At 31.7% G+C, this 23,385-nt stretch overlaps 1 protein-coding gene across 1 annotated transcript in view; it reads right to left on the reverse strand.

Annotated features, from left to right (window-relative positions):
• The window catches only part of MYCBP2 (MYC binding protein 2), a 292,534-nt gene that overhangs the window by 170,082 nt on the left and 99,067 nt on the right, over nucleotides 1-23,385 (reverse strand). Inside the window, exons 19-33 of the mRNA XM_074192761.1 lie at nucleotides 22,429-22,548; nucleotides 20,586-20,667; nucleotides 17,489-17,606; nucleotides 14,880-15,084; nucleotides 13,439-13,592; nucleotides 12,506-12,681; nucleotides 11,678-11,803; nucleotides 11,452-11,579; nucleotides 10,400-10,491; nucleotides 8,362-8,496; nucleotides 8,039-8,122; nucleotides 5,844-5,940; nucleotides 4,127-4,319; nucleotides 3,211-3,485; nucleotides 1,765-1,986 (exon numbers count right to left, since the gene is read on the reverse strand). Of these exons, the coding sequence (XP_074048862.1) occupies nucleotides 1,765-1,986; nucleotides 3,211-3,485; nucleotides 4,127-4,319; nucleotides 5,844-5,940; nucleotides 8,039-8,122; nucleotides 8,362-8,496; nucleotides 10,400-10,491; nucleotides 11,452-11,579; nucleotides 11,678-11,803; nucleotides 12,506-12,681; nucleotides 13,439-13,592; nucleotides 14,880-15,084; nucleotides 17,489-17,606; nucleotides 20,586-20,667; nucleotides 22,429-22,548 (2,207 nt within the window). The remainder of the gene's footprint in view (nucleotides 1-1,764; nucleotides 1,987-3,210; nucleotides 3,486-4,126; nucleotides 4,320-5,843; nucleotides 5,941-8,038; nucleotides 8,123-8,361; nucleotides 8,497-10,399; nucleotides 10,492-11,451; nucleotides 11,580-11,677; nucleotides 11,804-12,505; nucleotides 12,682-13,438; nucleotides 13,593-14,879; nucleotides 15,085-17,488; nucleotides 17,607-20,585; nucleotides 20,668-22,428; nucleotides 22,549-23,385) is intronic.

Here is a 23,385-nt window from a genome sequence, read left to right on the forward strand (position 1 = left end):
TGTAAACACATTTTTTTAATTTGTCACTTCTTTTTTGGTCTTTTCATTTCTGTAATAAAAGCAGCTTACTTTTATTTTTTTTTTGCAAGGCAATGGAGTTAAATCCCTTGCCCAAGGTCACACAACTAGGTAATTATTAAGTCTCTGAAGATGGATTTGAACTCAGGTCCTCCTGACTCTAGGATGGGTGCTCTAGCCACAGTGCCACCTAGATACCCCAAATTTTATACCACACTTGCCCCATGACAACTATGAGTAGTGCAAGTATTATTCCAATTTTACAGATAAGTATAATGGTTTGAATTTTAAGGAAGAAAGATAAAATGGTTTCTCAAGAGCACAAATCTAAGTGTCAGAACCAGGTCTCCAACTTAGGTCTTCTGATTTCAAGACCGTTCTGTTATTTTTTTTTATTTTAACTAAAAGTTGGTATCTACTTACAACAAAAAACAAGATTTGGGATGGCTAGGTGGTGCAGTGGATAGAGCACTGGCCCTGGAGTCAGGAGTACCTCAGTTCAAATGTGACCTTAGACATTAATAACTGCTTAGCTGTGTGACTTTTGGGCAAGTCACTTAATCCCACTGCCTTGCAACACCCCCCCCAAAAAAAAACAAAAGCAAGATTTGAAACTATGAAAGAAGATGTACATAATTTTACACTAGTTTGCAGAGTCAAGTCTTAGTCCATGATCTTGCGATTCCCAGTAATACTGCTTCCCTTCCTCTCCAGATACCACTGGTGTCAGAACATTTAGATGCAATCACTATGACCTTGTGCCTTGCACAGAGCAAACAATTAGCTAAATGAACTGAACTATTTTAATGTAACAATTATTGTAAAGCAATTAACTATGCATAACTTAATTAAAAATGTAATATTCACTCATATAATTTGTCAATATCTTTTGTATTCACAATTAAGACCAGGTACTTATAATCACTGGGAGCTTCATTCAGTGGATAATATAATTTAACATTTGTTCTTACATATTAAAAATAAACAATCATTTTATCCCTTCTGATATCTAAGATGCCAAGGATGATAAAAATAAAATTTAAATCAAAATTATGAAATTATGAAAGTTATTAGATGATAACCATAATAGTAACCTCATTAAGCCTTCTGATATATTTCATGAAAACAGTATATACAGTAGTTACAATGGACTAAAATAAATTAGTAAGTTTTTTGAATCCCATATTTGGGATTCCCATTAGGGAATAAAAGTATTTGAATAAATTTTTTATTCAACATCTTTTAATATAATTTTGTATAAATTAAACAAACCACACTTTCTACATTCTGAAAATGAAGAAATCATTAAAAATACAAAGATTTTTCAAGTTTTTTTCTTCTGAGAAATCACGACATAAAAATTGAAGATATTTAGAAAAATAATCTTATATATTTTCTTCTTTTGGAGTGTTTAAATAAATTTTAAATAGTGGTGAATTTCAAATAATAGTATTCTATTCTGAAAATAATTATAAGGCTCATATTTCTCCATGGTAATGCTCTATCACAATGAAATTTATATTTAATAATTCTGGAGAAACTATATCAAAAATCAAAATTGTTCTATTCTACAGATGTACAACTGGCAATTCTTCTTATATCAGTTTAATCTTTTGAAAATTAACATTTGGCAACAGATTAGAATAAACAACCAGAAAAAGTAAAAAGGTTTCATTTCTTAGTAAAAGTCAATTAAAATTTCATTTTGCTAGGAAAAAATAACAATACTTCAAAATCAATTCTGACCTGGCTGAGTTTTTCCATGTGTGCTACTAACAGTGGAAATCGGTGAGCTAGGGCGGAGTCATTTTCCGTGCTGACTTGTTTAACAATGGATCGAAGCAATACTTCTCCATCATAGGCAATGGGAAAGATAGAGGTCAACTTGACAGATGTGTGACATAAAGCCGACATAACAGCTGCAAGCAGTCGGCTACTTGATGTCTTGAAATTTGCTTCTTGAATATCCTTTGAAAAAAAGACCAAGGCCCCAACCCCAAATAGACTAATATAAGTTCCAAGTCTTTCTGATGCATAAGAATTAAATAAATACAGATCAATGATATTATTTTTGCAATTAGATATAATTGCATTGAAATTAACATGACTATTTTTGCAATGAGGTTCTATCAAAACAAATATTAATATTTAAAAACAAAAATTTTCACAAAGACTACAGAAATTAAGAAATACTGAACAAGGTATATTCAGGGAATCCTTCCTTCCAGTTTTAATTCTTTAATTTAATTTAATTCTTTAATTCTTAACTTACAACTTAAAAGTTATTTCTGGATGACCTTTCTCAGTACCATCTGAACAAAAGATCATTTTAACACTAGAGGCACTTTCCTGTCCTTTACAGTTGTACCATTTTCTTCTAATCTCAATTTATCCATCTAGCAAATAGGGTAAGCCAGAATCCCCTTGCATTTATAACTTTATGATATAGCAATCCTTGATATGTATGTAACTTTGTCCTAAACTAGTTGTACAGCAAAATTCTAGGACTTTAAATCTCCTATTATCACGCATAGGAGATATCCCATTACCACTCCTAGGTACCCAAATGGACACTAGGTTTGGAGGTGGCAGTAAGGGAATGATTTTAACTAGTGAGCTGTTCAGTACCGAGCTATGAAGTATACAAAGAAGTCATAAATTTGTAAAGAGCTCCATGTTTTACCTTCCTACCTCAATGTTTACCTTCCTAAAATTAACATACTAATTAGCCCTGGGAATAAGGACTCTGGCTACTGTGCCATATTGGTACAGGGAATCCTTCACTTGAGTAATAAAGATTAATATTAATAAACTTCCAAATTTTGTTACTCCAAATTACAATTCTTCTCCAGGAAAGTTTATCTTCTGTTTCTACATGCTCTCTTTCATGGGCTGTTGCCTATGCCTGGAATGGCTGACTTCTCTACTTCTGATTCCTAAATTCCTCTAGTGAGAACACAAAAGGGATCATCTCAATTTTATACTGGTATCCCAGCATCTCATATATTGCCTGCCATAGAGCAACTAATAAAACTGTGTGTTGTGACTGGTATCAATCCATATCAAGAGTATGAAACATCTAAGTGAATCTTAAATGTTGTCTGATTTCATAATCCAGACCAGCATTGTCTTTGAAACACACAGTTTAAACAGGAGAATCTCTCCCAGTGTGTTTTGTGGTACTTAGCATACCTGATCCAAACAATTCAGGAGATCACAAAGGCAAGCCCACTGCAGGGCAGGGGTTGGATAGAAAGAATGAAAGCAGGCCGTGAAGGTGTTGTGACACTCCTGAAGCACAGCCTCTAGAAGACTCAATGGCTGACTGAGATACCCTTGGGGATCATTATCCAACTTGACCATGCAGTGGTCAACTCCTTCAGATAAAATTTTTCGTAGCAAAGTTCTGGTTTTCCCAATACATTCTGCTAATTTACTTGTTTCTTCTACAACTGCTTTAGCGGTAGCTATAAAGGAACAAAGTAAAGAGTAAACATAATTCTAGTAAACTAAAAAAATCTTTCTTAAAATGCATAGCATATACTCATTAACTATTAAAAATTATAAATATAAATATATAGTTTTCTATAAAAATAAAACAAATTACACATCGGTTATAGTACAAAATTAAAATTTTTTGTTTATGCTTACCACAAATAAAATATCAGTCACTTATACTAGTTTTAATATTTAAATCAAAATGTTAAAAATACTTGGGGTTACTAAAATAGTTTTCCTAAATTGACACAGTACCTGAATATTAAAATTAAAAATATATTGATGTTTTAGTAGCTACACATTAAGATTTTTAAGAATAAACTGAGTTATCAAAATTGAATACAGTAGGGCAAAAAACAATATATTTATTTAGAATACTTCCATAGAACCTGACATGTCTTTTTCTTTTAAAAAATGGTAAGTCAATATTACCAACCACTTATGCACACAGGCCTGGGCCTGTGTTAATGAATCAGGACATAATAATGGGGAAGAATTCTATAAGCTGAAAACAACAGTTTCAATTTAAGAAAAATTTTAACAGTTATTAATGGTGTACTTAAAGTGGGTAGATTTTTTTTCCCAGATAAAATTCATATCTACATCATACCTGACATAGGGTAAATCTCACAGGTATAGACACGTAACAGCCTTAGACAACAAGTACCCACAAAACGTAATCTCTCTAAATCAAGAAGGGTAGCAGTATACTGGAATCCTTTTAATCCCCGAAGTTCTTCTACTCCTAAAACTAAGGTGGTCCAACTCCAATGAAGTATGCTCAACAATGACTCAAAACATTCCTAGTTCAGAACAGGATAAAATAAAGTATTATTAGTTCAATGAATATAATGAATTAATAGTTAGGCACAATGTAGATAATCAGCCTTGGGATCTCACCTGATAATACATTTTAAAAACCCAAAATTTCAAAGTACTTTTATCTATCAAGTTAAAAACAGCAGGATTTTATAAAAAATTGAGCAAAAAATTCAATTTTATCATATTAATAAAAGATCATGTCAACATGGCAAAGGGAGAGAAAGCTAAATTGGAGAACAGGAAAAAATCTTAATTTAACTACTTCTGACACAATTGATTGTGGTACCCTGAACAAGTAAACATCTCGGTGCACTATGCAATTCTAAGTTGCAAGGAGACTGACTTACACCGAGAAAGAGTTTCCTAATGCTAGGGAATTCTCTAAAAACTAAAGAAATCACAGGTCCAATCCCTATACCTGTTTCTTTTTTCTACACACACATGAATAGCTTCTTAACAATTTTAATGTGTTATGTCATATAAAAATATTCCTTCTATATCATGACTCTCCTCATTGCTGTTTTGATACCACAGGTCAACATAAGAAATTAAACACAAATTTTTGGGGAGTTTTGTAGAAGATACAGTCAACACACAAATGCCAGCAGACAACAAAGAAAAAGTTTAGAATCTCAGAAATACCTAAAATATATTTATGGTACTGTTTTATCTTTTAATACCATAATAATTCAGACTTCTCTATTTTATGCAAATTTTTCCAGATTGCCTAACCCTGGTGATATGGGTGTGGTCAATTGCTATAATGATGAGCTATAGAAATGTAAGCCAGAAGCATTAGTAAAAGGAGCAGACAACAAAATCACAAAGAACAGCAAGTATCATAGGTTGCTGTCTTTAGTTTATAAATCTATTAGTACAAAAACTAGTGGGAGGCAACACAATTAAGAAGAAGCAATATTAGGTTTAGCTCTAAACAGAAACGGTTAATAAAAATCACAGATGATAATGAATTTGATCCAGTTTGTGATATAACATCTATTTAATCTAAGAAGAAGATATATCTTTAAGAGCAACTCTCATTCAAATGGAAATCTAGATGCTTAAAAAGTACCATTAGAGATACTGAACTTGAATTTTAGAATCCAGGCCAAATTAGGTTTATAAAGCTACTTCAAGGCTATGAACCTTAAGATTATATACATGTATTTTCCCCACCTTTCCTACTGGCTTTTTAATCAACTTTTCATCTTTGATAAAGTATACTATTATCAATTAGATTACATTTTAATGGCAATGCACTGAAAAGAAGTTAAATTTGAATATATTAAGCTAAATTGAGAATTCATTATTTCATTTAATACTGACATGGCAGAAGTGTGAACATTTAAATAAAATTAAGGGGAAAAATTTTAGAAATGAACTTATTGACTAGAATATTCAAAGTGGATAATCTAGTATGAACATTTAAATAAAATTAAGGGGAAAAAATTTGGAAATGAACTTACTGACTAGAATATTCAAAGTGGATAATTTAGTTGGCTTACCGTAGAGACTGTCCTTGCAAAAGAGCGTTTTAAAATGTGCACAGGTTCAGTGGTTTGCTGTTTACCTTTTGAAGCACTGCCATCACTGGTTGGGAGCCTAAAAAAGGAAAATATATAAAACTGATTTATTGCCAAAAAATCCAAAATGGGTACATTTCTTTTTTCTTCTATTACAATCAAGCAAATTGCTTTGCACATGTTTTCAATGAATGCCATAGTGAGACATTTAAAAGTATCATGCTATGTGCCAATTAGAAAAAGACAAGAAAATTCAACATGAACTCTGAGACTATAGACAAAGCTTGCCTCTATTACCACAATAAACTCCTGAAAAGAGACAGAATATAGGTGACTTTAGCACTCCTGGAATGTCGAATTGGATGAAAGAGGAACTTATTAAGCTCTTACTTAAAAGCACAAAGCTCTGAAGATACAGGAAAAGTCAAATAGGCCCTGTTCTCCAGGAGTTCATGTTCTACTGGGGGAGACACTACCTATGAAAAGTTTCACCTGGGAATTCAAAGAGTACAAAAGCAAAGTGGATGGTAATGCCTCTTCTTTAACGTCATTTCCACTTATATAGGAAAGGTTCTGTTATATTGAGTACGTGTTTTTTTTTTTTTTTTGCAAGGCAAATGGGTTTAAGTGGCTTGCCCAAGGCCACACAGCTAGGTAATTATTAAGTGTCTGAGACCGGATTTGAACCCAGGTACTCCTGACTCCAAGGCCGGTGCTTTATCCACTACGCCACCTAGCTGCCCAACTACACCACCTAGACGCCCTTGAGTAAATGTTTTATAAAGGTTTTATGAGAATACAGTGATTAAAAAGTTAAACAGAATGTTAGAAGGCTGGAAGAGGTTATAATTTGAAGTACTGAGAGAGTGCATACATTTTTGATTTGATTGATAAAAATAGATTTCTCATGATGTTTTCGAAACTATTTTCTATTTTTCTTAGGAAAAAATTATCTTTGAGATAATCCGTAGGTTTAATTCCATAGATGAGTAAAAGAGGAAATTTTAATTTTTGTTTCTTAGCACTAATAAAGAGAAATAATTATGACTTACAAATAAAGAACATTGGTACAATGATATTAAGAAGTGATTCACTTTTTCCCTATAGAAAATATAAATGTCATAAATGTCATAAAGTTGCCATGCAGAATCATTAAAATTTCTCTAAAAATTTTCTAAGATAAAAATTCATTTTAGGCAACTTACCCAGCTCCGTGATTTAATGGAATGGTATTTTCCTGAGTTTACAAATTCCTTCCAATGATGCAGATAAATAACTCAAATACAACTTACAATTTTACTGGCAGTATTAAAGAAGTTAAGTGGTCACTAAACTAATAATAAGAGTATATAAATGCATTCATGTATTCATATCCATGTGTATGCACCTAATATTTGATCATTGCATTGCTTTTTAATTTTAATTAAATATTGCATTCTGTTGACAGTAAAGAAATAATGAATGTACATCATAAAGTATTTAATAAGGAATATAAAACGTAGACCAGGTCAATCAGGTCCAAATATAAAGCTTTTGTGTCCTGATTTTAATATAATGCTTTTTTTTCTTAGAGGAACGTATTTGGTTATTATAGACAAAATTTTAGGAAAATTAACAAAATATAGTTTTAACAATGTAAAGTTCTTAGAGAACATATTTAATAGGCAAAGAATTCAAGATGGTTTTCAGCTTAAAATTAATCCCCATAATAAAAAAAGTAATAATAGCTAAAATTTAATATGCACTTTAAGGTAAAGTGTTATTCATTTCCAACAGTGTTGCACCCTTGAACCCCTGAAACAAATATATTCATTTTACAGATTAGTAAACTAAAGGTCAGAGAGGTTAAGGAATTTGCTCAGGGTCACACAGCTAATATTTATCTGGGACAGGATTTGAACACAGATCTTTATTGATTTCAAGTTCAGAACTCTATCCATTGACAGCTTTCTCCTATGTAAAACTTGTCACTGGAAAAAGTGACACAAAAAAAAGTCAGGTGAATTAAATGTTTTTATAGAAAGGTCTATATTTCTCCTGACATCATAATAACTTTCCTGAATGCTTTAAAAATAATCAATGACCCAAATAATTTGTAATAAATAAACTTGGTAATACTCCTGGACTATTTACAAAGGAAAGGGGAAAATTATTTTACATGAAAATTTATACAATACCTGTATAATAACTGAGGTATCTGTCCTGCATTAACATCTGTACCATTGTTTGATTTCTTTGAACTCTTAAATTGAAAAAGAACTCTGAAGAAAAAGAAAAATATAAAACAAATTAAAATGCCTCATTTATAAAAAACTGTTTTAACAAAATCTAGCAGTATTTTTATAGGGGAATTGAAAGTGGATCTTAAAGCGAACTTACTGCTCAAAGGTAGCAAATCAGGAAAAAGGTCATGTTGACTCTTTTAAAACTTGTCCTCAGATCTTACTTTCATGATGACAACAATTCTCTGGTGAAAGAACTAATGATACTTTAGACTTACCCATCATCTGTGGTAATAGAGGCCTGTCCATGAGATCCACAATCACTGCTAGGTCCTGACACACGAGCCCATGCAACATACCACCAGCCAGCTTGTAGAAGAACTGGTTCATCAAACATCATGGCATATTTTTCTCTGAGAGAAATATTAGACAATTTCAAAATCTACAGATTGCTGTCAAACCTAACAGAAATCCAGATAAAATGATTGGAATATAATAAAATGATTATCAAACTGAAATTCAGAGAAATTGAAAGGCTCTAAGAACCATGTACATTAGTTTCCTCTGCTTCATTCTTCTTTTTTGTTGAGTGAGACAACCATGTTTAAGTGACTTGCCTAGGGTCACATAGCTAATAAGTGTTCAAGTTTAAGTCAAATTTGAACTCAGATCCTTCTGACTCCAAGACCAGTGCTCTATTCATTGCACTACCCAGCTGCTCTTCATTCATTCATTTTTAAACTTCATGTAATCTGGTTTTTGACTTTATTCAACTCATGTTTCTCTCTCCAAAGTTACCAATGATCTCAAACTGCCAAAACTCACAACTTTTTCTCAGCCCTCATCCTTTTCGATTTCTATGAAACTTCTGACATTGTAAATACTCTTTTCTAGACTCTCTCTCCTGTCTGGGATTTCCTAATAACTTGCATTTTCCTGATAAAACTCCTATCTTGAGACTACTCCTTAGTCTCTGGCTGGATCTTCAGCCAAGCAGTAAATTTACTCTAGCAGTAGGTTTCTGCCAAAGATCTGCCCTAGCTCCTCTTCTAGCAGTTCTCAAACTTTTTGGTCTCAGGACCCCTTTCAACTTTTGAAAATTTTTGAGGACCACAAACAATATATGATCCATGTACATATACATGAATATACACATGCATTCATACAAAATTTTACATTCAGCTAAGAGAGGCAGCATGGAATAATGGTTAGAGTTCTTTCTTTACTTTTATCTTGCCACTAATACTGCTGACAATGTTAGACTTCTGTAGGTCATCTGGGTCCTAAGAACTAGGACTGCAAATGAACTTTTAGAAGCAGAAGCATGAATCAGGGAAGACTTCACAGAAAAATACTTGGTCATGGCACACAGGTGAAAAAATGAGGAATTCTGAAGTTCTGAACTGATCTGGAGAACAGATACATAAATCTTATTAATAATAAATCTCCTAGTACTGAGTAAAATCTATTTGGGAACCAAATGATTCTGGGAGTTCCCTAAGAAGTTCTAGGCTTGGTCCTATGGGGCTTGTTTTCATCCTATCTATCTGCAGTACTAGAATAGTCAAAGAATACTTCAAAAATAGTTTAAGGTATGGCCCAGTATGGTTTTTTGAAAGGCTGTGGCTAATAGAGAAAGGTAAAGAAATGAGCACTTAACAAGCCTTAAAAACACTATCTTCATTTCATTCTCACAATAATCTTGTAAGGGGAGTTATTTATTATTTCCATTTTATAGTTGAGGAAACTGAGGCAGAAAAAAGTTAAGTGAACTACTCAGGATCATACAAATAATGAGAATCTGAAGCCAGATTTAACCTCAGGTCTTTCTGGCCACTGGCTCAGCATTGTTTCCATTAGACCATCTAGCTCTAATGGTTTAGACAATTTGGTCATAGAACAACCTCTAAATCAAGTTGCTCCAATATGCTATCACTAATTTCTGATGAAGTAAAAAAATTCCATAGTGGGATATCCTACTATAGTAAACATAACTATCTCTTATATTTAATTAAAAAATGAACATGTATTTTATTTTGTACAACAAACATAAAGACAAGATTCAATTTCATTTTATCTTTGATAAGCTAATGGTTAAAAAAAGAATTTAATTGGATGTTTTTTAAAGATTCTATTTTTCTTTCTGAAATAAATGAATGAAATATATTAAAAGGTAATTTTGAACTTTCAGTTCAAAATGTTAAGCTTAAATATTTAACAGAAATTTAAAATAAAAATTTATTACAAAGATAGAGCTTATTATTAATTCCTTTACATAATTTAAAAATAGTTATAAAGACAATAAAAATAATTTACCTAGCAGCACAGTCATATGCCAAGACGTCAGTCTCTGCAAGAAGATCACCATCCGTTTCATGATCTCCTCCATCTGGACCCAATTCAAACAACTATGGGAAGGAAGAAATGCTGATTTTTATCTCAGCAGTCAGTCATCTGCATTTTGATTTTTTCTTTTAATTTGTTGAAAATTCTTCTTATAAATAATAAATAAAATTCTTAATAAAAATATCTCTATGAAGGCAAAAATTAGAACCTATTCTCTAGAAGCTACTATTTAAAGTGACCCAAGAAACATGTAAAAATACTACATATTTTTAAAAAGAGACTGAATTTTTATGATTTTTCATTTTTTTTTTCAATTTTCTTACATGGAAGAAGACTTGAAAGTCCTTATATATGGGTAGATTTTTATTGTTAAAAAAAGTATTTGAAGGAAGTGAAGTTCCCTTACCTATCTATACCATATTGGAGTATTTCCAAATGAGATAAAATCTAAGGAAAAATTGTGTGGCAGAAGCAAAGAGGCTTGATGAAAAAATAATAGGCAATTGTTCAAAAAAATAGTATGGAAGAAAATGGAAATGGGAATAAGTGCTTACAGAGGCATGAGCCTCTTTGTATGAACTCGAGGCTAGGAAAATAACTTCCCGAGTGCTTAGTAGAAAAAGATTACATAACTAGTCTAGATAAACAATTTTAAAATTAAAGTGAAGAAGCCGAATTTGACATAAGGGAAAATTAATTGGTGGGAAAAAACTTAAATATTTTTAAGGCTTTCCTCAAATATAAAAACAGCATAATACAACCTAGAAAACGTATGGGAAAACAACAGAACAGTTTACTAAGCTGCAATATAACAAAGGGTTTGAAAAAGTTCTCTCATTTTGAGTAACTGACATATAAGTTAGAAGGCAAGAGGATAAAGCTGGTAACAAGTAGTTACATTAACAGACTTAAGGATGTCTTTATAGGCAGTATAATCAGGAATGCTGTTTTTTCAACACACAGAAATGAAGTCAAAATCCCTATTTTTTCCAACACAAAGGAAAACTCATCTAATAGATTACCTTTATTTTAGCAGTATATTCTCCTCTACCTCCAAAAAGACCAAGACCACCAAGCAAAATATCAGTGTCTGCACTGAAACGAATTGCTTCAACTGAATGAGCGGAGTAACCCCAGCCTCCTCCATGACCTAAAGGGCATAAATGATTTAATTTAATTCATTTAAATGATAACACTTCAAATTTTCAGGAAAATTTTACTTTTTCATGAAACATTAAATGTACATACTTTCAAATCTGTTCACTACACTGTAATCTTCCTTGGAATAAACCTTCATTACCGCTTGAGTCTCTTCCTCTGTACTTGCTACACCCATTTTTAAATCCTGCATGGCTGCCAATGTATCAAGGCAACCTGAAACAAAATGAAGACAATATGATTCATGCTCTGCAAAAGGAAATTCTTAGCAAGACTGGTGCTAGATAAGTTAAAGCAAATCAAGAAAAGTAAAACATACTAGGTGTGTGAAAAACTTACCTGTTTAATTTTCAATGGCTCAACAGGAGGGTTTCTCAGAACAAGCCAAAATCTATCAGTACCCAAGACAATATAATTAGGGAACTCTCTCTTTTTTTTTTGGCGGGGGGGACTCTCTTAATGCTGATCTATAAACTACAATTTGCATGACTTTCTTCTTTTTAAGATAAATTCTTTGAAGGAGGAATTCTATTGTTCTTATGATGGGACTTAGTACTCTTTATAAAAAAAAAGCAATTGTTTTCACATCACATGCTCAGAAAATAAAATAGAGCAGCTAAAGGAATATAAACTAATGCTTTATGTATTTTTTTTCTCTAATTTCCCCCCCCCCATTTGGATTTGATTGTTTTTTCCCTATGTGATTAATACAGATCTATATTTAGCATGGTTATACAAGCATAGCTAATATTAGATTGCTTTCTTTCAGGGGGAGGGAGAAAAATGTAAAACTCAAAACTTTGCGGAAAAATGATTGTTGAAAACTACTATTGCATGTAGCTGGAAAAATATATAACTAAAACATTTAATTAAAAAAAAAGAAATATAGCTGAGCACCTTTTACAAAGCCCTACTCACCCAGGATATGCAATGCTGCATGAGACCTAGTTGTAAGAGCTCTTGATCCTGTAGGCAAAGCAAGTTCAGGGCTCAGTATACTACATCTTGATTGCATGTCTGGTGCAGAAGGAAGAAGCCTGGAATCAGCAACCACAGCATTGTAGCACCACAATTCTCTAGCATTTGGTCGAAATCTGAAAAACAAAAACAATTGTTTAAAGCATTTTAGGATTATTTAGTCTATATAAAATATATAAAACATGTAACAATGTTATATATAAATGAAACATGTAACATGTTTTGAGGATTATAGTTATGCAAAATGCTTCTCAAACCAAAAACTAGATGTTAATTATCATTATTAATAATAAGAACTTGAAACATATATATATATGTATATATACATATACATATATATACATATATATATATATATATATATATAATTTCATTTGCCTGCAGAGGAAACTGTAATGCACTGATTTAAAAATTGGGTATAAGGGGTGGCTAGGTAGCACAGTGGATACAGCACTGATTCTGGAGTCAGGAGGACCTGAGTTCAAATTTGACCTCAGACACTTAATAATTACCTAGCTCTGTGGCTCTGGGCAAGGTCACTTAACCCCACTGTCTTAAAAAATGAATGAATGAATGAATGAATGAATGAATGAACTGTGCATAGACAATCCATAGATAGAAATGACTGATAGAATCTTGTGAACAGACAGATAGTTCAAGCAGTGATAGAAAGACAGAGTGAGGGAAAGATGATAGTAAACAATTTGCCTTGAAGTCAGAATATGAAGGGCTTTAAATGCAAATGACAAGGATTTGTACACTGAACTTGGTGCATCAAAAAAACTAAAGTTTTTTGAGAAAGACAATGAAGATTTTCTAATAAAATGCATATTAGCACAATACAGTGATTTATGACCACTGGAAGCAACTTACCTCCAAATAACATCATAAACTGGATCAAGACATACACCAAACCCTTGCAGATCCTCTTGCTCAGAATCATTAAATGTCTTACAACTTCCATCTACTTTATTTATCAGGAGACATTTAAATGGAGGAGGTTCCGATATAGAAGCAGGTATTAAACCTTGAAAAAAGGGAAAAGGTGTCTTAAACAAAGTCCAAGACATATGTTAGTGGAATCACATGATAAATAGTACTCTAATGAAAACAAAAATCCCATCCCATGACTTTCCATCTATATAACTACAAAGAATAGATTTTTGGCTAGTTCTTTGGCCTCCAGATATTACCCCAAACTCCTCTCGTAGCTTCTATAACATTCTCCTCTGTCGATCCTCTTTTGATTATTTCTCTATATTTTTCCTCTTGTCAATTTCACCAACCATTATTATCAGACATTGCCTCTGCAAATAACTGATTTCACTCCATTCTTTCTCATGGATTCGATATCTCATTTAAAATACTCTTCAACATCTCCCTTGAAGAGTCTGCCAAGATTTACAAATTCAACAGATACAAAATAGTACTTGTCATTCTTTCCCTTGTCACTTCCCTTCTAATTATTTCTCTACTTATTTTGATGACACTACAGCTTTTTCCCCCCAGGCTTTTATACTCTTGAAATTTAGAACTACCTTTAAGTACTTTCATTTCCTGACCTTTTCTACTCCTCAAATTCAATCAATTTTGCTTCCTAAATATTTCTCATATTTATGCTTTTCCATTTACCTCTATTGCCACCAACCTTATTCAAGGTCTGATTAGCTCTCCCCTTTTCAACTTATCTGTCATATTGTTTTAAAACTATTTTCCTAATGTACATGCCTGCATCAGAATTGCCATAATGCCTATATAATTAAAATGCAAGTTATGTATCTTGGCATTAAAGCCCCTAATGGTTTATGGTATTATGACCATACAAATACATATCTTTAACAGTAATAAAACCTCTTATTATTTCACTTAATGTGATCCTGAAAAGGTCAGTTATATTTTTATTTGCTTCATATATATAATTAAATATTATGCATAGAATCCACTCATTCCAACATATAATCTAATTACTACAAGGGGAGTAATAATCTTTCTACAGAGCTCAAACAATTCTTTTATGTTTTTATCATGACCCATTATGCACTTTAAGTAAGTGTAGGCTAGCTTATACAATTCTGTAGTTGGATTTCTCACCCTCTTAGCTGTCCCTTTCATCTACATCTTAGCAACTTTTCTTGTTCTTTCCATCTAAAGAACAAGCTAAGAGTAAAGAGGGCTATTTGTCCACAATCTATACTTGTCTCAGCTCCTTCATTCTCACCACTACCTTTCAAGTAAAATGTAGTATCTTTTACAGTGTTGAGTGGATCAGATATGCCAAGACCAAACCTAATCTTTTTTGGTTTTTTTATTTTACCTATTATGTGTCTGCTGGCAAAAATTTCTGATGTAGCAAGTACATGGGAGTTTATAAGTGCTTCATCAATGCGCAAGAAAGTTTGGTCCCCGCTTGCTCCAATCCAAGTAGCCTTGCGTCCATATTTTGATCCAATATTGGGCATGGAAGCAGGTTTTGCATTCCAGTAAGGCATATCCAAAATTGGTCTGCCAAGTTGTCCTTTCTAAATAGTTTGGAAAACAGTAGTGATAACATTAAGTAGAACAAATAAAACAAGAAAAGAATCTATGATGTCAGAAAAGGGAAAGATGTCAAAATACAATACTAAAATGATATATAAATAAAACATATATAAACAGTCATGATAAAATAAGTTTTTGATGACATATTTGAATTTCAAATTTTCATGAAATTTCATATAAAGTTTATTTTTTACTTTTATGAAATCAACCAATAGTCTCTTGAAAATACCTCAAAATTAGACCCAGATGAGAGTAAATCTCAGGAAGACATTTCTAAAATATGATGCTTCCTCAAAATAACCCCAAATAATTTTTAAAGTAAAAAGTTTAAAAAATACATCCTGGGGCAGTTAGGTGGTACAGTGGACAGAGCACTGACCCTGGAGTCATGAGGACCTGAGTTCAAATCTGCCCTCAGACACTTAATAATTACCTAGTTGTGTGACTTTGGACAAGTCACTTAACCCCATTATCTTGCAAAAATCCTAAAAAAAAAAATGCTTCCTAAAAACAACTTGTATATAATAATAAGTAAATAACTATTGAATTCTGAGGGAATCATTTTAATCAGATGTCACTAAAGGAATGAGAAGTAAACAATGATAATGAAAAAATGGCCAGAAATTGTGTATTATATGAATCTAGTAATACACTAAAGAACATTAATATAATTTACACACTGAAAAAAACCCTTGTATAATAGTGGATTAAGTGTAAATAGCATAACTTTCAGAATAAAAAGAATCAATATTTTACGTAACTTTTGCTAAAAAAAACCATGAGAAATGATGAATAAAAGTAATCTAAAACAGTTAATTTTTCTTTTATTTTAATCCTTGTTATTGGCACCTTTTGTTTACTTCACTGCTGTTCCCTATTCCACCTCCAGATAGAATTCTTTTCTGTGAAAAAGGATACATAAAAAAAATCTGATGCAGAGAACATGCATATATTTAGTTCTAGTAGCCTCCCTCTACCTCTTTATCCTGAGGAAGGATGTATGTAACACAGGGAAATTTTTTAAAATGTCATATCACCCTTACTTATATATGTATTCAAGTTCACAACTCAGTTATGCTTCTATTTTAGAGTGGGAAGAAAGTACTTTACAAGGAGTTAGAATGAGGTTAGATAAAGCAGAAAGAAAGCAAAAATGTTTCTTTCCTAACTCAAACTACTGATTTCTCACAATCCCTTGCCATCCCCTTACATAGAATTCATTGCTATTGTATATAGTGCTGTACAGGTGTTGGATATGATGAGAAGTGAGCAGGGTAATTTCACACAAAGTTATAAGGGACTAATTCCTTGCTATGTATCCACTGCACATATCAAGCTTGAAGGACAAAGGATTAAGAGGACTAGAAGAGTGATTTGGCCATCTATCCTTGGTTTTCTTCTGTTCTTGGGAAGAAACAGTCACGTGTTAGAGAATCAGTAAGAATATTCAAGATTTATTCAAGTAAAGAATACACTGACATAATATAAAACATTTTTTCCCAGATTTTCAAATCAAATTTGTCACTTATTTTTAGAAATATTTTATTTATTTTTTGTTTTTTTGCAGGGCAGTGGGGTTAATTGACTTGCCCATGGTCACACAGCTACGTAATTATTAAATGTCTAAGACCGAATTTGAACTCAGGTCCTTCTGACTCCAGGGTCGATGCTCTATCCACTGCGCCACCTAGCTGCCCCTTTTGTGGACTTTTTAACCAACTACATATGTTTTTCTAAATCAAGTAAATTAATTTCATTCCCTGCATGTGAGTCAAATAATGGCAAAGTTAAAGATTTGGTTCTATTTAATTACAAAATAGATGACATAAACCTGGATAATTGAAAGTTACTATAACTCTCTCATTTGGTGATTGTTAATGTAAATAGAATTAGACAGCTGTTTTGGTACTGATCACAAAACAGGTTCTGAAAGAGCAGTATCATTATACTTACTATAATATGCTACTTTCCCCATATTTTAAACCTCAAGAGACATATTAAAAATGTTTGCAAATGTCTGAAATTTTGGCAAAAAAAAATTCACAATATTCCAACTTTTAATACAATCAAATAAATGGTTCATCTTTTTTTCTAAAATTTTTTTACAGGTGATAAATATGATTATCCAATAATTAGGTAAGAAAATAGCTTTTATTTGAGGGGCAAAAAAAAGTTAACAGTTTGCATGAAGGGATTTGATCTACAATAAACATTTTTAACCATAATAATCAATACTGATCCTTGAAGGTAACAATATTTCCACTTAGAAAAAATTATCAATGAATATAGATATATAAACATTTTATTTTTGTATTAATAGAGACAGAAATCTAAATAATTTTAAGATATCATAAATTACTAAAATAAACTCTGAAAACTCCTTACAGAAAAACTTCCAAATGTGAAAACTTGTCCATCCATTAAAAGTACTGCCGTATGGTTACTGCCTGCAGTGACTTGTGTACTAGGTCCTGGCAAAGCTTGTACTAGAGTAGGACATCCCCTAAATTTAAAAATAAAGAATAAAAATTTTAAAGTTAATTTTTAGCAACCGCTAATAAAATTCAATTTATTAAATCAAGAACACTAAATAAATTACAGAGTAAGGAAAAAACATATCAAAGGTACTACAAATATTTCCAGTATTAATGATTCTAGTGATAGCAGAAGAAATTAAGAGGAGGTTTTTTTTCTTTTGGAAATAATCAGGATAGGATCACAGAACTAGCAGGTGTCTGATAATCATGATAGGATCACAGAACTAGCAGGTGTCTGAGGCATATTTCAACAAATACTGCACCACCTAGATTCCCCAAAGATGGGGCATTTTTAAAGAGGGTTTAAATTAAATTGTTAACCTTAAATTATCCAACAAGGTCAGTAATATGCCCTTATTTTATGGCTAGAAAGTTCATTTAAAGAATTAATACTATGAAAACATATTTATTGAATTTTAAAGAATCTTTTCTAAAATATATGAGGGCATTCATTACTCTCTTGGTTTGTATTGTTTAGAAAATGAGTACCACACAATATGTAAGTCTTGCTTCCAAGAAACTACATAATGATCTTGGAAATAATTAAATTCCTTTTTTCATATTTAAGTCAAAAAATGAGCAAAATCCAGGTATATTTCTCAGCTCTTTAAATAAATGACATGTAAACTAAAGAAATAGGCAAAGTTTTTCAAGATTCAAAAGGCTTTAATGATAAATTTTGCTTCTTATTTTAGCATTATTATGGTTACAAAAATACTCATTAAGTGGGTTAATTACTTCAAAGAGCATATTATGCTAAAGATTGAACCCAAATGCTATGTATAAGGTACAATGTTATTTTCATGTTCTTAAAATTCTGTATAGTATCTCACACAAGAAAATCATCTTTTTTTATATTCACTATTTCCTCTCTTGTTTTCTAATTTTCCCAGTTCTCTTCATCTCTCTCTCTCTCTCTCTCTCTCTCTCTCTCTCTCTCTCTCTCTCTCTCTCTCTCTCTCTCTCTCTCTCTCTCTCTCTCTCTCCTCTCTCCTATATATAACATCTTCACCAACAGATTTCCCCTTCACTTCCATTCCTGCGGATCATCACCTTGAGAGAAAGAATTCTTTCTTACATTTAAAAACTAATTGTTGAATTAGGACCAAGGTTCTCTTCCCTTTTTCTACTTCCTCATTCGGAAATAAGCCCCTGAAGGTTATTCAGGCCAACAATGAAATGCTGATAATGAAGGGAAGAAGTTAGATCTTTTCAAAAAATAAAGGATGAATTCTGCCCATTTTATTTTATTCAGACAATGAGGATAAAATGTGAATTCTTCCTTTTGTCAAATGGGGGGATATGGATAATATATACTTCTCCTGGACCAAAATTGAGTGACCAAGTCACATAGCCCAGACCATCATTATAATGTCTACTTTTTTTTAGTTTTTTTTTTTTTTTTGCAAGGCAATGGGGTTAAGTGGCTTGCCCAAGGGCACACAGCTAGGTAATTAGTAAGTGTCTGAGGCTGGATTTGAACTCAGGTACTCCTGACTCCAGGGCTGGTGCTCTATCCACTACGCCACCTAGCCACCCATGTCTATTTCTCATTATAATTTTCTTTCCTTCTTTTTGTGGTGGCAAAGAATTGGAAATTGAAGGGATGCTCATCATGTGAGGAATGGTTGAAAAATTTGTGGCAAAGGAATATAATGAAATACTACTGTGATAAAGAAATGATGAGCAGGCAGATTTCAGAAACTCTTGGAAAGACTTATATTACACTTCATGAGTGAACAGAACTAGAAGAACACTGAACATAGTAACAGCAACATTATATGATGATTAACTTCAACAGACTTAGTTTTTTTTCAGCAATACATTGATCCAAGACAATTCCAAAAGACTTTGTGATGGAAAAAACTATTCACATCCAGAGAAAAGAACTATGAATGCAGATCAAAGCACACTATTTTAACTTTTTAAAATGTTTTTAGTTTTCTTTCTTGTTTCTTCTTCTCTTTTATTCTGACTCTTCTTTCACAACATGACTAATATGGAAACATGTTTAACATGACTATACTTGACTTGATAGTACTTTGTGCTCCTCTAATATACTTAACATATTCTAATCTGTTATATGTGTTATACAAAACATGCCTATTTCTTAAGTTGTTTCTTGAAGGAAAAGTGCCTTCATCTTTTTAACATCCTCAGTGCCCTTGAAGAGTGAGTTATTATAATAGGTACTTAAGCATTAACAAATAAAGACTTGAATTCAGGGGACTTAGAATCTAGTTTAATAAATACAATTTATTTTTGAAAAATGAATAAAGTAGCTTAAAAATGTCAATTTGTCAAAGTGTATAAGATTTAAGCTTTCTATAAATGATGCAGGGAAAGAGTAAAGTAAGATCTCAGAGAAAGAGGAGAGGTAGTTAACAGAAAAGGACATAAAAAGAAGAAAGGGTAATGATAATAATAATAATAATGAAGAATCTAAAAATTAGAAGATTTTCATAAATTACTCATATTTGGGGGAAAAGACTTCAAACATCTTCAGTTATTCAATAGGCACAGTTCTTTAATGTAATCTTACACTTACCTTAGAGATCATTTCAGTGTCTCAGTAAAACAATGATGAAATTAAGACTTAGAATAGGAATTGCAAATTAAATTTACACTCAATTTTTTCTTTAATATAATTCTCCTTGTACCATAATAACTTGGAACAGGTACTAAGTCTTATTTGTAATTAAAAAGACTCATTTTTGTCAGATTTTTTTTTTTAGTGTAGCGGTGATTTTTCAAAAATCTGAGATATTATCTGGAACACTATCTAGCAAATGACTAAGGATGCCATTCCAATTAGCAATTTTAATACAATGAACTTACTAATTAAAATATCACTAAAAAAATTAAAATGTGTAGACTTTTCTGTTTTTGAGAATATAGACAACTATATAGAAACCACATTTTCCATTAAGATTGTTAAAGATTACCTGGAATTAACATCTCCATGTCCCAGCTGCCCATGCTGTCCATATCCAAATGTATAAACATCACCATTTTCCATCAAAACCACTGTAATCAAAATATGTTGTTTTAGTTTCTCTTTAATGAATAATAGCCTTCTCCTTAAGTATTTTTAAGTTATATGATTTCTTACTTGCATGTTCTACAAAATTAGAATTGGGAAAGTTAAAGTAAGAATTGTGATAATTTGTTTATTGTTTATTACATATAATTTTAGCTTTACTTCTGCAGGATCTTTCACTAGTATTAAATTTACAAGTTTTTTTACATGACATTTACACACATCTTTTTTTACTTTATACAATATATAATATATATATATACACCTATTTTATACAACATATATACTTGTTAATTGAATGAATGTTATTTATTAGTTTTTTTTTTAATTTTTGCAAGGCAATGGGATTAAGTGACTTGTTCATGGTCACAAAGCTAGGTAATTATTAAGTGTCTGAGGCTGGATTTGAACTCAGGGGCTGATGCTCTATCACTATGCCACCTAGCTATCCTGAGATCTTCCTCTTTTAATTAAACTATTGTCACATCAATTTTAGTAAATTTAGTTATCAATAGATATGTTATCTTCTCAAAATGCTAAAATAGAAGAGCTCTGAGTAAACAGAACTCAGTTAAACACATATCAGAACTTCAATATATATCACTTTAGATTAAACATCTTAAAGTTCAATCATATAAAAAGAAATTAAATTTTATTAGACATTCTTCTATATTTTAAGAAAGCTATGATTTTATTTATTGTACCTCTCTATTTAACCTACTGTAATATATTTAATATTAATTAGGATATTTGTCATTATATGATTTCGTAATCATAAAAGTATGAGGCTGAAAAGAGATCTTAGAGATCATTTAATTTATCTATCTCAGTAAAACAATGAGGAAACTAAGGCTTAGAATAGCAATTGCAAATCAATAGCAACAATTATGAGTAGAATTTAGGTATAAAAATTCAATGGTACTTTTCCTTTTAACTCATACCATATAAGATGAATTCTACTATAAAAATGCTTCCTTATAGTTTAGTAGTATTTTATGGTTTCCTTTGATTCTCATACTATTTTGAAGATTATATTTTCTAAGAGTTAAATAAAGTAGTAGATGGATTAAGAATAAAAATGAAATGAAAGCTGCCTCTTTTAAAAAATTATTTTTATACATGTAAAACAGCACAGCTCCTCTACACTAGTTTTTGATCCCCAAACCTTTTGGTGGAAGAAACTTCAAAGTCAAATACCAAAGAGCTTAGAAGAAGGCCTAGTGTTGAGGAGGACAAAAACCCCCATAAAGGGAGCACCAAGACAAGTACAAAGGAAAGGACAAAAAGGTAAAATAGGTTGCTTGCTTCAATATAAACATCACTGCAATTATGTGCCAGATGATCTTATCTCAAATAATGGACTTAACAACTAGATAATCTCAAGTAAATTAACTACTTTGTATCTTCATTTCTTCAAATCAAAAGTTAAAGAACTTAACCAAACCTGTAATATCCCTTCCAAACTTAAATATATGGTTCTATATGAACAAATAAGGAAAATGAGCCACAGAGAATACACAAAGTCAGTTGAACATTACATAGTTACCAAATGGGAAAGAGGTAAGAATAGCACCTAGTTCTTCCAAATCCATGATCACAGTTCTTTCCATTGTCTATGCTGCCTTTTATTGATGCAAGATGTTGCCAACATCTTGGATTTGACATAAAATTAAAACTTACCATGTGTTTAAAAGTCATTTACCACAATATCTAAATATCTTAACAGTGTAGCTATCAGAGAAGTTTACCTGAATGATGAAATCCACAGCTGACCTGCACTGCCCGGAGCTCACAATCAAAGCGGACAGAACCAGGGGGATATGTTGTAATTTTGCTTGCATCCTTCTCTCCTCTTTCTCCACTTCCATCTGTAATTATTGAAATATTTAACTAAATCTTTACTCACATTCAAAAACAAATTTTAAAATAGTTAACTAGGGGGAAAAATAGGAGACAAATGTTATAAAAAAGAATAGAAGAGCAAGAAGAATCTACAGTGGTTAGAAGGAATAGTCTAAGAATCTACCTGCAACAAAGCAATTTTAGAAAGGTGCATGTTAAATTTGTTTGTAAATCACTACATCATTAAGAATACAGAATTCGGAATCAGTTAAAGTTAAGATCTACTAATGTAAACAGTTATGCAATTTAGAAAATTCATTAATTTAATAAAGTCAAATATAAATAATTAATTTGATATATAAATTCATGTTAAATTTTACACCAAGCCATTGAATAATTACAATTTAAAGTACTTCAATTGTGTAATGTCACCTAAGATAACTAAAGTTTCTAATGAAACACAACCAGAAATCTTAGAGTGGTCTACTTTTCTTTAGCCAAAACTACTTATACCTATAACTTAAAATTTTATTTTCAAAGAACTGAATACTCCATAAAGTATATCTTTAACCCAACATTATGATCACTCTACTCAATCAAGTCCTTTTCTTTGTCTTTTTCCCCTCTTTCCATTACATCAGAACTAGTCAGCAACATTCTCTTCTTTCTTCCATTATTGTTTTGTCTTTCTCTGTACCCTGCCTTTTTCATTCCCCCCTTTCCTTCCTCTCTCCTCCTTTTATCTTCCCCCCCCCTCTATTTGATTTTTTCTTTCTTTTCTGACTTCTATTTTCTACATATTAGGTCCTTCAATACATTATCTTTTTGACTATTTCTATACATAAACTTTAGGATCAAGGATG

This window comes from Macrotis lagotis, chromosome 6, assembly GCF_037893015.1.
Source record: "Macrotis lagotis isolate mMagLag1 chromosome 6, bilby.v1.9.chrom.fasta, whole genome shotgun sequence".
In the NCBI taxonomy this organism is placed as follows: Eukaryota; Metazoa; Chordata; class Mammalia; order Peramelemorphia; family Peramelidae; genus Macrotis; species Macrotis lagotis.